Source organism: Schistocerca gregaria, chromosome 4 (genome assembly GCF_023897955.1).
Source record: "Schistocerca gregaria isolate iqSchGreg1 chromosome 4, iqSchGreg1.2, whole genome shotgun sequence".
NCBI lineage: Eukaryota > Metazoa > Arthropoda > Insecta > Orthoptera > Acrididae > Schistocerca > Schistocerca gregaria.
In genome coordinates this window covers 91,431,259-91,449,716 of record NC_064923.1, presented here as the reverse complement: position 1 = coordinate 91,449,716, position 18,458 = coordinate 91,431,259, and the positions used below count along the sequence as shown (strand labels likewise).

The following is an 18,458-nucleotide window of genomic DNA, read 5'->3' as shown; positions in this document are numbered from 1 at the left end:
GGCGTGAGGTGAGCTTCACTTATAGCGCCAAATGAGGTGAGCCCTGCAACACGAGGCTGTCGAAGGGGCGGGAATAGGCAGTGTGAGTCTATCAGCGAGATATTACGGTGCGTTGTGGTGCTGCCCTTCATTAACATTGCCCTGGAAGAAGTATTTGAAATGACTTCACACGATGATGAATCAGGTGCAAACCGGAATAAGGACGAGGTGTGACGAGGTGGCCAGGAGTTTGGTACTGCTCACAGCGCTTTTTCTCGTGCATGGGGAACGTTTCGAAAGACAGCCACTGCTGGCCGAAGGAAAGGAGATGGTCGATCACGGTCAACTGCAGCAGCTGGTGTCCCTCTGCATTATGCAACTGGCAAGAACTTGCAGCAAGTCTGATTGTGCTCTTATTGTCCCTAATGAGTCTACCTAACTGGAGAGGTTTCAGGTTGTCTGCCCCTTCACTCTGCGATGGCAGATACTGGTTTAGCTTACAAAAACAACGCAAAGGCCACATAACTGCTGTCCATGGGCAGTAGCTGGAAGTTAGCTAAACTATCGATCGTTCGGGATTTTTGTATGACTCGTTTGGGAAAAGTCTAAAATTTCCGCTTAATTGGTTTATTGTCTTTAAAACACGGAAAATGGCTATCGAGTCCGTATTTAATATTCTGATATTATTATATAGTGTTACTAACGTCTCTGTTACAAGTGCACAGTCGAAAGCAGCCACAAGATATTTAATCTGACCTGATATTTTGAACGTGCTAAACAGTCACTGACCCACGGCTATTTGCTAGTTAACAGATTCAATCGTTCAGTAGGCATCTTGTAAAGAAGTACTCACCACAATGTCTCGTAATCTGCACGTAACACGCCATGCGGTGCTTATGTAGACATGAATGTCCTAAAATCAACCACTCACAAAACTCAAACTTTTACAAAATACTCAATACTGCAGTAGCTTTTCCTCAGCGACACCAGAACCGATCAAACGCGTGAATTTCTTCATTATGATATTCGATCAGCGGGGGCGTTCGAAGCATTCAACGAAATTTGAACGCGATCCGCAGCACCAAAGTCTACTTACGCTTTTTTAGCCCTCCTGTTTCATGCCTAAAAAAAATTTTTTTAATTAAAAAAAAAAGTTCAAATGGCTCTGAGCGCTATGGGACTTACCTGCTGAGGTCATCAGTCCCCTAAGTCCCCTAGAACTTAGAACTACTTAAACATAACTAACTTAAGGACATCACACACACATCCATGCCGGAGGCAGGATTCGAACCCGCGACCGTAGCGGTCTCGCGGTTCCAGGCTGTAGCACCTTGAACCGCTCAGCCACTCCGGCCGGCTTTCACGCCTCGCTGTGGCGTGAACACAGGGATGCAACATTAATACATGCATAAACAAAACGGCAAAGGATCCCTCTAAGACCACCCACTTTGTCCTAGAGTAAGTAAATAAATGAATGAATGGCCTGTTAATTCCCATTGCATATCTTTCTATCTCTCTATGAGTATCCTTCTGTGTTACGTATTCAAATTCCTAGTGTTACAGCCACCAGAAATTGTCCAAACTCCTTAAGCACACTGATTGTCGACTTCCAGATTCAGATCAGTTGGAATTTTCGCTGTGGAAACCCTGACCAGTTCACGAAAAGCACTCTATAAGCCAATATATAAGAAACCATCAGCCTCGATTGCGGTAATGAAGCCAACCTTGATCTAGATTTCAGCCCAAATAGTTGAGCCTTCTTCAGAAGACATACCTGAACCTATTTGTCTAAGAGGGCATGGTCTAGAAATAAAACTAAAATAGCCTGAATAGGCGTAGTCACATTTTAAAAATATCGGTACATAAGTACTAAGTCTCTATGAACGCCGTGTGATGGGCCTCGGGAGCTCACGTCCAGTTTGTCTGCGTAGCTGCCTAAACAATTGCTGCCTTCAGCTGTCATAAATACAAAACCCCACCAACTGGTTATGTGACTTCATTGTTGATTTGCACTACTTTCATTTTGATTTTTGTTTATTGTACATTACTTTAGTGTTGCCCTACTTGAATTTGAACCCTGGTGTCAGTCGTTCCCTATTAAGCTACTCCAGCCGTTGTTGAAGTTAACCTGACTAGAGACGAACTCATGAGGTGTCCACTAGAATCAAGGGAGGTGAGCAGTGGCTTCCGTTAACACATATTTCTCTGTTGTTTTGCCAGTTCATGGTCATGAATTATTAAGAAATAGAACGGAAGCTGTGCCTTTCTAGTCTGTGTTTTGTAGTATACTCTAAAGCATTGGATGAACACAGTTTTTCTGTAGACTTGACGGTAGAGGTCGAGTTGAATCCGAGTCAAACGACGGTTCAATCCCGTCTTCGGCCATCCTGATTTAGGTTTCCCTAAATCGCTTCAAGCAAATGCCGGGGTGGTTCCTTTGAAAGGGCACGGCCGATTTCCTTCCCCATCCTTCCCTCACCCGAGCTTGCGCTCCGTCTCTAATGACCTCGTTGTCGACGGGACGTTGAACACCTCCTCCTCCTCCTCCGAGTGAAACGTACAAATAATCATAAAGGTAACACCGGTTGCATAGAAAAAAAATTATTTATTACTAGGCAAAAGAGGCAAATAGGTTTTCCAAGGAGATGTAGCGCAAAGATTCACTTGGAATTCATGAACGAAGTTACACGACAGAGCAGTGAGTATAAGCGACCACTTGGTGCGGCATGTATGGGTATCAAGAAAGTGTTTCTCGCTTTGATCAAACCTCCTCAACGATAAGGCCAGAGAAGAGAGGAATTCAATCTATGTGAACAGGATGCAGTGGCTTAGCGCCATCATTCCCTGAACAGGTTCTTTTTGTTTTGACACTATCTTTTAGATTGGGGAGAAGAGAAGTTTGTGGCACAACTTGACTAGAAGAAGGGATCGGTTGGTAGGACATGTTTTGAGGCATCAAGGGATCACAAATTTAGCATTGGAGGGCAGCGTGGAGGGTAAAAATCGTAGAGAGAGACCGAGAGATGAGTACACTAAGCAGATTCAGAAGGATGTAGGTTGCAGTAGGTACTGGGAGATGAAGCAGCTTGCACAGGATAGAGTAGCATGGAGAGCTGCATCAAACCAGTCTCAGGACTGAAGACAACAACAACAACAACAACTATCTCTTAAGCTGTAACGTGTTGTCCTCCTTTGTGAATTAGACAGAAAGACCTCTGAGTTTATCCGATGGCCGGCCGCGGTGGACGAGCGGTTCTAGGCGCTTCAGTCTGGAACCGCGCGACTGCTACGGTCGTAGGTTCGTATCCTGCCTCAGGCGTGGATGTGTGTGATGTCCTTAGGTTAGTTAGGTTTAAGTAGATCTAAGTTCTATGGGACTGATGGCCTCAGATGTTACGTGCCATAGTGCTCAGAGCCATTTGAACCATTCTTTTTTGATTATCCGATGACAACGTAATTCTTTTTACAGACGGTATAGGACGTGGAAAACAGTAGCACATAGTGGATAATACCTTGAAACGCTGTTATAAGACGAATATCAACAAACGTACATCAAGAATTGCTTTCACGTCGTGAAACTTGATTTGTGTTGATTCCTAGATTCTCCCTTTTTAATAATCTGTTAATGTCAACAATTTAAAATCTGTGGCTTTCTTTCACAGATTATTTACTTCTAATTGTTCGTGGTCTCACTAATAGCTAAATATAACTTTGTCATGCAGAAATAAATAGGCATTTTAAATTCGAATGTTTTGTCACACCCGTCCCGCACCCCTGTAAAAAAAAATTGAAGCAGCCAAAAGCTATGATAACTTCGCACACATATACACCATCTGCGGACTTGTAAATAGTCGGAGTTACAATTGTCTCTGACATAATGGCCGCCATAATGCATTAATGTTGTTCATGTTTAATGTTTTTAACTGGCGTGGTAGGGTATACGAAGGCGTGAAAAGCGTCAGATGTTGTCGAGTGATAACTGTGAAAAACATAGACACACCGCGTACTCACGTGTGACAGAGTTTATTCAGCTGTCCAGCTGGTCGAATTGTTGAATAACCAGGCCTGTGGGGCATTCAGATGCTGCAGTTTTCCGATGTTGGACTGCATGGGAACTTAAGGGCAGGCACAAACGTCGCCAAGGTTCTGGTCTATCGCCTATGAAGGTTCTGGTCTATCGCCTATGACCATCACAATGGGGGATCCCGATTCTGTGCACCAATCGTATCTCAGTCCGTTTACACTAGCACCTGCTATCCTAGGACATGTAATGTAATCCCAGAAACATTCTGTGTTACCCTACGTTATTTGTCGGCGACCAGAGCAGCCGGTCTCGGGGATTTCAGACCAATGCCCAGGCTGTCGCTAAAACCATAATCTGGGTCAATGAGATACACAGGCTCAGCAACGAACTTGTGACGTCACACTAGTAGGCTTGTCCGCCACACTTCATGAACGTTCGGCTCGGTGCAGGACCCACGGGAAATTAGTATTTTAATTGAAACGGTATCCGCTAAACGCCTTAATCTTGTCGTGTACTATCGAGAACTTGTATGCATTTAAACACGTAGTTAAGAATTCTTAAACTCATGTGAAATAGTTACTCGCTCCCAGCCGGAGACGGCTGCTGGGAGTCGTAAGACCTGCAATGTCACGTGATGTGACGTACGCACCACGGCCTGTCTTTCTCTTGAGCCTCGACCACAACGGCTGCATTTGGTGTTGTCTCTTGACTGGGAAGCGCACACTGCTGTCGACTAGCGTCACATTGTTTTAGGTGATGAATCGTGGCGGTTCTGCACTACCCAGGGTATAGTATGGCGCCGACCTTCCACGGTTTTGGAGATACGTAGTGGTGTTACTCCTGGCGCATAGATACGTCACAGACTCCCTGCGTCGTCTTGCGTCGCCTCTCATGCGACAGTATTGTGGTGCCATTTTTCAACACGACAATACTCGTCCGCAAATGGCACGCGTCCCTATGGAATGTCTGCGTGCTGTTGAGATACTCCCGTTCTATCAAGACACCTATATCTGTTTGCGACAGATCATGTGTTGGACCAGCTCGGAAATCAGTTTCATCCTAGTGTCGGTTTCCAGGATATGAAGGACGATTTACAGTTGATGTGGCGGCCAGCTCGCCTGAGGAAAGGATATAAAGCCTCACCCGATTAAGATTTATTTAGTTTCCTCGCCCCTTCTGTTTCGTAGCCAGAGTATATGACACTGCTCCGACACTGGCCATCCCTGTTTTACTCTTTGATTTGCGATAACTCGGGTGACCTCTTATGGAGGAATTATTCAACTCAAATTATAGTGTAATCAGTAACTTCCTTTTTTCACATAATTTACTCCAGGTTGCACAGTTGAATGACTTGTCATAATCGATGAAAGACAAGAACCTTTTACTCACTGAAGACTGAAAGTGGCGCAGATCATTTTGAATCCATGAAAGTAATACACATTACTTAAAATAATAGCCCGTGTATGTTTTGACACACACAAGTTGCGTAAAAGTGCTTTTCCAATACTTTCATGCTCATTTAAAAGTGTTTTACCGGCGCTGTAAGCAGTCAATGCCCAGTGCAGAATTAAGGAAAGAAAATTTTAGTAGAGTAACTTAGAGAGAAGTGACAGCGTGTCTAGAGAATTATTGGCTTGGAACGTAGCAAAGCATATGCAATATTTTTTCGTAGGATTCTTTTTCAACTTCTTGAGATGTAAAATACCAGATACTAAATTATGGGAACTTTTAGAGTAATTTTTATGTGTTGTACGTACAGAATGATGTAATGAAAAGTTTAATCTTTGTTTTCAGGCGATCGAAGAACCAAAGTGATGACTTAACGGACGCCGAGGAGACTGTGGCACGGACAGTCCGGTTGAGGTCCCTGCAAGCCCTACCTGGAATGGTCAAGACTGTAAGTAGGCTGGCTTATCACAGCAGTTTCTTGTTTTTCTGCTCGTGTGTTTAACAAAAAAATCATGTACAAATAAAGATATTTTTTTCGAAGATGCTTATGACAAAAATAATAATAAGAAGAAGAAAGGAATGAAAGGAGAAAGGATCCTCGGGGCTTAAGATCCCGTCTACGACATTGGCATTAGATACTTCATGAAAGAAGTTTCCCGCTTTTGCTGCAATGGGGCATTAAAATAAATCAGTGGCGAGAGATGAAAATTTGTGCCGAGCCAGAATTCGCTTCCAGACTTCCCATGGCACCCAAGTGTTAGCCTTGACCGCTTCGGCTATCTGAACATGTCTCCTGTCGGACGCAAATCTCCATCTGCTGCACACTACAGAGTAGTACCCCCTGTCCGTTATTTCTCTTCACTTGCCCTACTATACTTCCGCAAGAGATCGGACATTATGGTGCATCTGCACTGAAAGATATATGTTCCTTCATAAACATATATTGTATAAGAATCGTGTATGTCCTTTTGGACATAAATGCGCAGTGATGTCACATCCATGTCCGAAAGAACAGACCTCATAGACCCCATATCTATGTAATATATGCGCCTGACGGCATGTACATATTTCAGTGAACATGCTCTGTAATGTTAGATGCATGTTCGACAAAACGGACACCATATCTATACCATATATGTATCTGATGGCATGTAGATATTTCAGTGCAGAGGCTCAATAATGTCAGATGCATGTCCAAAGGAACAGGCACAATAGCTATACGATATACGCGCCTGACGGCATATCGATCTTTCAGTGTGTAGGCTCAATAGTGGCAGATCCGTGTCCAAAAGAACAGACACCATACCTGTATAATACATGTACCTAATCGCATATCGATCTTCTAGTGCAGATGCTCTATGGTGTCAATGCATGCCTGAAAGAACAGACACCATAACTATGCTTCTGACAGCATATCAGTCTTTGTGTGCAAAAGCTCAATAATGTCAGATGCATGTCCGAAAGAACGACATCATACCTATATAATATGTGCCTAACGGCATATAGGTCTTTCAGTGCAGAAGCTTAATAACGTCACATTCATATCCAAAGGAACAGACACTCTACCTATATAATATTTCTGCCTGATGGCATATCGACGTTTCAGTGCAGATTCTCAGTAATGTCAGATGCAGATTTAAAAGAACACAAACCACGCCAACATAATATATGCACCTGATGGCATATCGATCTTTCACCACAGATGTTCAATAATTTCCGACCTCTCGCAGTAATACAGTAGAACTGCGAGCGAAAATGAGTAATGAACAAGGGACTTTATTCTGTAGTATGTGGCATATAGAACTTTGGTTTTGCTCGTGCGTAATCCTCTGGCTGCCTAATGGTAAGGCGGTCAACCGCGAGAGGCGGCAATTCCGAGTTCGGGTCCCCCAGCGCAAATTTTCACTGTCCTCATTACATTGTATACCTAACGGTTGTCCGTATTCGCAACTGCGGATACATTTCATGAATTTAATAACGGTTGTGGTCGCCACAGTGCCTGTTCTTCGGAGATACAGCAAATGCATGTCCGAAGGAACACTGCACTGTACTTCGCTGTCACACAGGCAGTGCCGTACCGTATCGGGGATTTGAACCGTCGTTCTCCTAGATACGAGTCGTGTGTCTGGCTTACTGCGGTGCCATGTTGCTCGGTTTGAACTGGGATCTACACTTCTTTGCAATACTAATTTCACCAAGACGTCAGGAAATGGCAAACTTATACTACGCAAGAGTCTTCCTCACTCATTCTTCACAAGATACGAAGTCTGTTCTTATATAGATTCTAAAATGTTCCATTTATCTTATTTTGTACATTGCTGAAACAGCGCGATGGAAGTTTTTATGCTGCTTTTCTTTCAATTACTTTTTTGAATATCTTCCGAAACTCACGAAACAAAAACACACAATTTAGTTGATATTTGATGTAAAGCTGTTGAACGGGTGAGTAGAGTACCTCTGCAAAGGCTGAGTTTACAGTTTCCTTGAAAATGGTATGTGGACGTTCCACAGCAGTTTGTATTGTTTATATAAACATGAGTGTATTGGAAATCGAAACACTTATTACAACATCTGGCAATATTACTGAACTGATATTAAACTAACGATATTGACATTTGATAACTTTCAGGAAGCATAACTTAGAATCACCCACTAGCTTTCCGTGTAAAACACTGGAGAATTGCGTCACCTCTCAGATCTGCTGTCTAACAATACGAGAATTATTGCACCTAGTATCCAACTGCATGAAGAAGCTGTATGGAAATGATAGTAAATTTCTTATTTCTTTTCCTACAGGGATCGAAGCGAAGGGCTAGCATAGCGGCGATTCCTCGAGCAGCTGCTAACTACATAGAACCTTCCAGGGCGTCCATCAGCATTTCTCCTTTGTATATGGTATGTACAGTAATATAAATGGAAAACAGGTCACTGACCTTAGGAAGACGAAATTCATTTTGTAACAACATAATGAAAAGGATAGTTGCTACTCACCATATAGCGGAGATAGCAAAAAGGCACAACAAAATGACTGTCGGAAAGTTAGCTTTTGGCCAACAAGGCCTTTGTCAAACATAGGCATTACACACACACACACACACACACACACACACACACACACACACAAACGCAACTTACACACACGTGATCACAGTCTCTGGCAGCTGAACCCAGTGCTCATGCATGTGTGTGAGTTGCGTGTGTTTGAGTTTGAATGTGTGTGTGTGTGTGTGTGTGTGTGTGTGTGTGTGTGTGTGTGTGTGTTTTCGACAAATTCCTTGTTGGCCGAAAGCTAATCTTCTCTCAGTCTTTTTGTTGTGCCTTTCTGTGACGCAGCATCTCCGTTGCATGGTGAGTATCAACTATCACTTTCATTATATTGTTACATTCTGTTCTGGATTTTCCATTGTTCGAAATTGATTTTGTAAATGTAAAGGAAAAAGTGTTGGTACTAATCTCTGTTATTAATAAATGATTGATATAGCTGCATTATTTTTTCTTTTCGTTTTGTTACAATATATTTGTGACTTAAAATGAAAGTTTTTCAAGAAATGAGAGATGTTGGAAGTGGCTTATAAATCCCATTCTATCTCGTAAAAATAATATATTTTTTTCGTGGGTCTACAGTCACCAAAAAATTCGTAAATGAAAACACGGTCCGTAGTAGACTGTAATGTTCTTTATTAATTGCGTGATCGGGTGATTTTGAACTTTGTATAGTTTTCAAGGAAAAGTTCTTAGAAATATGAGATGCAGTCAGATGAAAACTTAATACCCAGCACAACGGGACTGTGGAATAGTTCTATTCCAATGTAACCACCACGTACATTAAGACATTTATCCCATTGGTAGACGAGACGATTAATTCCTGCTCTGTACAACGCGGTCGGTTGCTGAAGGAGTCACAACCGCGTCCTCTCTTGCACTTCTACGTCGGACTGAAAACGGCGTCCATGCACGTCTTTCTTCATATCGCCAAAGGAATGAAAATCATACGGTAAAAGATTTGGGCTGTATGGAGGATGCTGCAGTGTTCCGCAAAGAAATCGCTGACTTCGTCCAATTGGCAGTGTGGTGGCGGGCATTATCGTGAAACAGTGAGATTCCGGCCGACCGTTTCCGACAGCCCGAGGCGAAGACAACTGTGGAAAGAAACACCCGACATCTGCGCCACAAAAGAAATCCAAACTGTTTCACACAAGGTCCAGTCAGGCAGCGCCGGATCTACGATATTTCCGAACAGCGGCAAAAACTTGATAGTGGCCATCCTCTCCAATCCCCCTCCCGGACACCTCGAGCGTTCGAGATAGGACAACAAAATTTTTTTAAAAAAATGATATTTCAGAAATATATTCATTTTGTAGCAGCACATCTTTCTGTAGAGTTTGATGTATAAAACATATCTGTTCGAGGAAATGTAAGAGACGTAGTTTGGTCTGAAGTGTGCCAAAGTGCAGTGCCACACCGCTTCACATAGCAGTCTTCTATCGCGCATCACTGTACTTCGCTCTGTGGAATTCAAACGTGTGTACTTCGTAACGGACCCATCAAAACTATATTCAGGACAGTGGAAATTAAAATGTTTTGCGGTGCTTCTCCTACTCCCAGTCAGCCGGTTTGATGTCAATTACAACCCCCCCCCCCCTTAAGAAAATCTGTGTTAATACCCGGTAGGAATATTGTAATTGGGGGAATAAGAACTGTTCAGAAAATCTGTATATCAGCTAATAACTTTCTCTTTTGTGTGACATAAAATTACGTGTAGGTAACATAGAACCAGTAAAGACAAGAAACAAGCAGGAGAGTACACATTTCTTCAATCCTTACGTCCCAGCATTTTTTTCTCTAATATTGCTACAGCTTTACAAGGCGTGCTGTCCTGTCTGCGACAGAATCTGTTACCTACGCAAAGTTCGTCAAGCGTTTTGCTATATGAAAAATCAAAATGTCGCACTCTGATACTGAAAAAGCTGTTAATACGAATAGTGTCCAAAACTATTGTGGTATCTCAATCTGATTATGTGTGTTTTGTCACTGCCTGCTAGGTAAAACGAAATAGGCCTTTCAAATATTGCAACGACTGCAACACACGTCAAATGAGCTAGACTATTTGGGCACAAACGGTCATTTTTATCTACTTCATTTACATAAATAACACGACAGAATATAATTCACGAAGTACGAATCAAATGTCTGTCATCTACAAGCAAAGACTTGTATGTTAGCAAGTAGTTTCACATTTAATTCATACGCTCCTTTTTCTGAAACATGAGATCGAGAAGTAGTAGTACGAAATTTTTATATAAATTTGGAATCGTCATATTCTTGCACGTAATTTGCGTGATGTCCCCATTTCCTCTCCTTCCACGTTCTAAGAAACAACCTTGTCATCACTAAGCCTGCACCTATTCCCGCCATTGTCAAAATTTATTCTCCATTTAACTTCACTAACACTGCCAGAATCACCCGTTCAGTTATCCCGTGTTTATTCCCCGGCTGGGAACTATCACGTGTTTGTACAACGCGTTTTTCGCGCTATTCCCTAACCGGGGACTGTGCGACTGGTCCTTAGTGATATAGCGATCTGCCAAAAATTTCTGTCAAAATTTCATTTTCTTGGATGCACTGAGAAGATGTAGTCTTTTTTACCTCTTGTTCTTGTTAGTCATTTATTTCCACTTTGATAGTCTGAATCTATGTATTTCTCTAATTATTATAACAACGCTTATCATTCGAACACCCAATCAGCCACATAAACAAACAGTGATTGGTATTCGGCTCATCTCGTAAACCCCCTCCGCTTTTGTCTGCGGGACAGTTTTTTATTTCTTGATGCGACGGGGATTCCCCGGACAGAGGCATCAACTTAATGATTCGGTCATAAATCAACTTACAATGTGTTCAGAAATCTTCAAAATCATATCCATAATCGATAGACCATCATGCTCTGGATGCTAAGTGCTTGGTGAAACAAGGTTATTTTCTTCATGAATATGAATTTGGCACCCTTTGAAATTGCCGCCCGGGCAGATACCCCGGTTTGCCCCCCCCCCTTCCCACCCCACCCCCCCTTCCCCATTCTTAGATCCGGGCCTGCGGTAAGTCATGAGAACCTCCGTTGACTCTAGGGGCCTTCTGCTCGTCGAGTTGTTTGAGTGTGGAACCACTTTGCCGAAGACACTTTCAAGAAACTGTGACGCACCGTAAAGTCAAAACGTTGAGGAATGCTGTCCGACGGAATCATCCTGTCGGACGATAACGTCCGCTCCCACACCGCCAATCCAACGTGCAGCCCCGATTCTCCACATTGTGATGTTTACGTCTTAGGTGACCTGAAGAGAGACATGCGTGGACCTCGGTTTTCATTTCAAAGCCTCTTATAAGTTATCAATCGATCCAAAAGCTAGTTGACAAACTAGTGCTTATTAGTACCACCACGCAGTTTGAGATGATATTGCTTGCTTTTCTCCAACTTGAGAACCATCAACGGCAGTCAGTTCTTACTTAATTTATGCTGCATCTACATGGATACTCTGCACATCAAGCTTAAGTGCCTGGCAGAGGATTCATCGAACCACCGTCAAAATAATTTCCCATTATTCCAATCTCGAACTGCGCGCGGAAAAAACAAAAACCTTTATCTTTCCGCGCGAGCTCTGATTTCGCGTAATTTATTATGATGGTCGTTTTTCCATATCTACGTAGGCGTCAACTAAATATTTCCGCATTCGCAGGGGAATGTTGGTTATTGAAAGTTCTTGACAAGATACCGCCGCAACGAGAGACGTCTTTGTTTTAATGATGTCCGTCCCGGCGGAGGTTCGAGTCCTACCTCGGGCATGGGTGTGTGTGTTTGTCTTTAGGATAATTTAGGTTAAGTAGTGTGTAAGCTTAGAGCCTGATGATCTTAGCAGTTAAGTCCCATAATATTTCACACACACATTTTATGTCCGTCCCCAATCCTGTATCTTGTCAGTCACACCTTCATCCCTATTTCGGGATAATACGAAACGTGGCTTTCTTCTTGGAACTTTCTCGATGTATTCTATTAATCATATGTGATAAGGATCCCAGACCGCGCAGAAGTACTCCAAAAGAGGATGGACAAGCGTAGTGTAGGCAGCCTCTTTAGTAGATCTGTTGCATCTTCTAAGTGTTCTGCCAGTAAAATGCAGTCTTTGGTTTGCCTTCCCCACAACATTTTCTACGTGTTCTTTTCAAATTAAGTTGTTCGTTAGTTACAATTCCTAGGTATTTAATTGAATTTACAGCCTTTAGATTTGACTGATTTATCGTGTAAGTTTAACGGGTTCTTTTTAGCACTCATGCGGAAGACCTCACACTTTTCGTAATTTAGGGTCAATTGGCAATTTTTTGCACCATACAGACATCTTTTCTAAATTGATTCGCAATTTGTTTTGACCTTATGAATATTTTACTAGACGATAAACGACAGCACCGTCTGCAAACAATCTAAGATAGCTGCTCAGATTGTCTCCAAAATCGTTTATGTAGATTAGGAACAGCAGCGCGCCTTTATCACTACCAGAAATCACTTCTGTTTTACTCGATGACTTTCCTTCAATTACTAAAAACTCTGACGTCTCTGACACGAAATCACGAATCCAGTCATATAACTGAGACGATAATCCATAGGCACGCAGTTTCACTACAAGCCGCTTGCGTGGTACAATATGAAAATCCTTTTGCAAATATACAACTACGGAATTAATTTGAAATCCCTTACTAACAGCACTCAACACTTCGTGTGTATAAAGAGGTATTTGTTTCACAAGAACGATTTTTTCTAAATTCTTGGTGACTGCATGTCAATAGACCCTTTTTTTTCGAGGTAATTCATAATGCACACATCAAAAAAGTTTTGCACCACCACGGTTCCCCGAACTCCTGAAGACAGACGTTGAGTGTGAATATTGTATCACTGACACAGTCTCTTCACTGTTCAGAGGTGTCACTAAACCCATACAAAGTTGTGAACAACCATGCATGAGCAGCGCCTATTAGAAGGAGCGGGTCCGACAACCCATCAGTTCCACTCATTTCACCAGGAAGGAGGTACGCGGCTCATGTTGTCTGCAGTTCAACCATGCCTAGATGGTCAGCATCGCGATTCGGTCGCGTCCGCATTGATACTTTGTGCCAGGAAGGGCTGTCAACAAGGGAAGTGTCCAGGCATCTCGGAGTGAATGAAAGCGATGTTGTTCGGACATAATGGGCATAGAGACAGACACGAACTGTCGATGACATGCCTTGCTCAGGCCGCCAAAGAGCTACTACTGCAGTGGATGACCGCTACCTACGGATAATGGCTCCAAGGAACCCTGACAGCAACGCCACCATGTTGGATAACGCTTTTCGTGCAGCCACAGGACGTCGTGTTACGATTCAAAATATGCGCAATAGGCTGCATGATGCGTAACTTCACTCCCGACGTCCATGGAGAGGTCCATCTTTGCAACCACGACACCATGCAACGCAATACAGATGGGCCCAACAACATGCCGAATAGACCGCTCAAGATTGGCATCACGTTCTCTTCACCGATGAGTGTCGCATATCCTTTCAACCAGACAATCGTCGGAGACGTGTTTGAAGGCAACACGGTCAGGCTGAACGCCTTAAGACACACTGTCCAGTGATTGCAGCAAGGTGGAGGTTCCCTGATGTTTTGGGTTGGCATTATGAGAGGCCGACGTTCGCCGCTGGTGGTCATGGAAGGCACCGTAACTGCTGTACGATACGTGAATGCCATCCTCCGACTGGTAGTTCAACTATATGCGCAGCTTGTTGACGAGGCATTCGTCTTCATGGACGACAGTTTGCGCCCGCATCGTGCACATTTCGTGAATGACTTCCTTCAGGATAACGACATCGATCTACTACAGCGATCAGCATGTTCTCCAGACATAAACCCTATCAAAAATGCCTGGGGTGGATAGAAAAGGGCTCATATGGACGACACGACCCACCAACCACTCTGAGGGATCTACGCCGAATCGCCTTTGAGGAGTGGGACAATCGAGACCAACAGTGCCTTCATGAACTTGTGGATAGTATGCGACGACGAATACATGCATGCATCAATGCAAGAGGACGTGCTACTGGGTATTAGAGGTACCGGTGTACAGTAATCTGGACCACCATCTCTGAAGGTCTCGCTGTGTGGTGGAATAATACGCAATTGTGGTTTTCACGAGCAATAAAAGAGTGGAGATGATGTTTATGTTGATCTCTATTCCAATTTTCTGTACAGGTTCCGGAACTCTCGGAAACGAGCTGATGCAAAACTTGTTTTGATGTTTGTAATTGAACACAATATACTTTGCAGAGTCCTGCTGCATATTGAACGTTAACAGTATGGGCCTGTAGGAATGGCTCAAATGGCTCTGAGCACTATGGGACTTAACTGCTGAGGTCATCAGTCCCCTAGAACTTAGAATTACTTAAACCTAACTAACCTAATGATATCACACACATCCATTCCCGAGGCAGAATTCGAACCTGCGACCGACTGTAGCCCCTAGAACCGCTCGACCACACAGACCGGCGTGGGCCTGTAATTTAGGGCATAATTCCCTCTACGTTTGGTGTGCAACTTTCCAGTTTTTGGGTACGGATCTTTCGTCTAGCGAAGTAATTATGGAGCTGATGTATGAACGTACTCTGAAAGGAACCTAACTGGTATACAGTCTGCACCCTCGACTTGTTTTTATTAAGTGATTTAAGCTGCTTCACTACTCCGAAGATATACAGGGTGTTACAAAAAGGTACGGCCAAACTTTCAGGAAACATTCCTCACACACAAATAAAGAAAAGATGTTATGTGGACATGTGTCCGGAAACGCTTAATTTCCATGTTAGAGCTCATTTTAGTTTTGTCAATATGTACTGTACTTCCTCGATTCACCGCCAGTTGGCCCAATTGAAGGAAGGTAATGTTGACTTCGGTGCTTGTGTTAACATGCGACTCATTGCTCTACATTACTAGCATCAAGCACATCAGTACGTAGCATCAACATGTTAGTGTTCATCATGAACGTGGTTTTGCAGTCAGTGCAATGTTTACAAATGCGGAGTTGGCAGATGCCCATTTGATGTATGGATTAGCACAGGGCAATAGCCGTAGCGCGGTACGTTTGTATCGAGACAGATTTCCAAAACGAAGGTTCCCGACAGGAAGACATTCGAAGCAATTGATCGGTGTCTTAGGAGCACGGAACATTCCAGCCTATGACTCGCGACTGGAGAAGACCTAGAACTACGAGGACACCTGCAATGGACGAGGCAATTCTTCGTGCAGTTGACGATAACCCTATTGTCAGCGTCAGAGAAGTTGCTGCTGTACAAGGTAACTTTGACCACGTCACTGTTTGGAGAGTGCTACGGGAGAACCAGTTGTTTCCGTACCATGTACAGCGTGTGCAGGCACTATGAGTAGCTGGTTGGCCTCCAGGGGTACACTTCTGCGAATGGTTGACCCAACAATGTGCCAATCCTCATTTCAGTGGAAATGTTCTCTTTACGGATGAGGCTTCATTCCGACGTGATCAAATTGTAAATTTTTACAATCAACATGTGTGGGCTGACGAGAATCCGCACGCAATTGTGCAATCATGTCACCTACACAGATTTTCTGTGAACGTTTGGGCAGGCATTGTTGGTGATGTCTTGATTGGGCCCATGTTCTTCCACCTACTCTCAATGGAGCACGTTATCATGATTTCATACGGGATACTCTACCTGTGCTGCTAGAACATGTGCCTTTACAAGTACGGCACAACATGTGGTTCGCGCACGATGGAGCTCCTGCACATTTCAGTCGAAGTGTTCGTACACTTCTCAACAACAGATTCGGTGACCGACGGATTGGTAGAGGCGGACCAATTCCATGGCCTCCACGCTCTCCTGACCTCAAACCACTGACTTTCATTTATGGGGACATTTGAAAGCTCTTGTCTACACAACCCCGGTACCAAATGTAGAGACTCTTCGTGCTCGTATTGTGGACGGCTGTGATACAATACGCCATTCTCCAGGGCTGCATCAGCGCATCAGGGATTCCATGCGACGGAGGGTGGATACATGTATCCTCGCTAACGGAGGACATTTTGAACATTTCCTGTAACAAAGTGTTTGAAGTCACGGTGGTACATTCTGTTGCTGTGTGTTTCCATTCCATGATTAATGTGATTTGAAGAGAAGTAATAAAATGAGCTCTAACATGGAAAGTAAGCGTTTCCGGACACATGTCCACATAACATATTTTCTTTCTTTGTGTGTGAGGAATGTTTCCTGAAAGTTTGGCCATACATTTTTGTAAGACCCCTTACATAGTTCTAAGTTGATCCTGATGGCAGCTGTTCTTTATTCGAATTGTGGAACATTTAGTTCGTCTTCTTTCGTAAAGGAATTTCGGAAGGCTCTAGCAGCACTGTCGTAGATAGTATTTTCGCTGCTATCACGGAGAAAAGGCATCGATTGTGTTTTGCCACTAGCGCACTTTACATACGACAAGAATCTCTTTCGATATTCTACCAGGCTTTGAGACAAAGTTGTGGAAACTGTTATAAGCATCTCACATTGAACCTCGTGCTAAATTTCGAGGTTCTGTAAAAGATCGCCAATCTTGGAGATTTTGAATTCGTTTCAGTATGGCATGCTTTCTTCGTTGTTTCTGCAACAGTATTCTGACACTTTTGTGTATCAAGGAGGATCAGTTCTGTCGTTTGTTAATTTATATGGTATAAATTTCTCAATTGCTGTCGATATTATTTCTTTGAAATCAAGGTAGATCTGATCTACACTCACATATTTAATTTGAGAGGAATGAACTGTGGATGAAGCCCGACCAACATTCATTACATGCACTGAGCATAAATAATAGTGCATTGAGAGTAGCTAGCTTCCAGCTGAAATCTAGATGTGCCAATAAAATTTAAAAAGGACGACTGATCGCTGAACTCTATAATTTGCAAGACTGTAACCTATGCGTAAAATTTACAGTAAAGATTTCAGTCCGTAGATACCGAACAATATCCCGATTATGATATTTTCACCCTCAGGATGCGTGTGCGAGAACGTCAGTCGATTTGACCGAAGAAAAGAAATTAATTTGGATTTTACCGATTGTTGTCCGGAGTTTGTACATTCGGGGGATCAGATCGGCTATAATGTGACAGTGCACGTGGTGGCATAATGATTTGAAAAGATCGGCCTTCTCCGGCCGATGTGGGTCGTCAGCGAAGTCCACCGCTATCGGAACCACTGTGACCGCAGCCTAAGCGTACCGAATGTAAAGACGATGACAGTAGAGCTCATGTGTGTATTACCTCGAGCTAGATGATGAGGGGGGGGGGGGGGAGTATGCAGCTGTAATCATGGTATTCCATTGTTCCATCGTGGAATACAAAGGCAATGGAAGAAACGTGACGGGGCTCTACAAGTGCCCCCAGAGTCGGTTTAAGGTCCAAGCAACAAGAGCGGCCGCTTGGACCGCAGATCGGAGAGGACGCCGGAGGCGTCCCCACTGCAAAATTAGTACGCAGCGTCTACAGACAATTGCGTCGTCACAAGATTTAGATTTATTTTTAAAGGCTGTTCCATGAGTACGGCAACTAATGTGTAATGTGTTATGGCGTGGAAAACAGGTTGAGGGGGGGGGGGGGGGGGGGGGGGGTGGGAGGGAGCGATAAATTACATGTAGCTTATGAGAAAAAATGTTCTCGAACCGGTTCTGACTCCCCATCGACAGCAGACGAGCTAAATGCGCCAGGGACGTTCCAGCTGAGCGAGGGATCGAGCAAAACCCCGCAGAAGTAATTGGTGAAAAAGGCTAAGTAACTAGCCCTGTTGATAAAATATCGATATTCTTTCATATACCGGCAGTATTTTTTCGCAGATATCAAAATGGCAATATCGAGAGAAAATTTTTTTATTTCATATGATATTTTTTTGCAATTTGTGGTAACTGTTTGAAACTGTTCTTTTG

At 43.4% G+C, this 18,458-nt stretch overlaps 1 protein-coding gene across 3 annotated transcripts in view; it reads left to right on the top strand.

The window, feature by feature from the left end:
- The window catches only part of LOC126267444 (inositol 1,4,5-triphosphate receptor associated 2-like), a 163,050-nt gene that overhangs the window by 101,283 nt on the left and 43,309 nt on the right, over nt 1-18,458 (top strand). For all 3 annotated transcript variants that reach the window (XM_049972709.1, XM_049972712.1, XM_049972711.1), the window contains 2 exons: nt 5,798-5,900; nt 8,249-8,347. In XM_049972709.1, the coding sequence (XP_049828666.1) occupies nt 5,798-5,900; nt 8,249-8,347 (202 nt within the window). The remainder of the gene's footprint in view (nt 1-5,797; nt 5,901-8,248; nt 8,348-18,458) is intronic.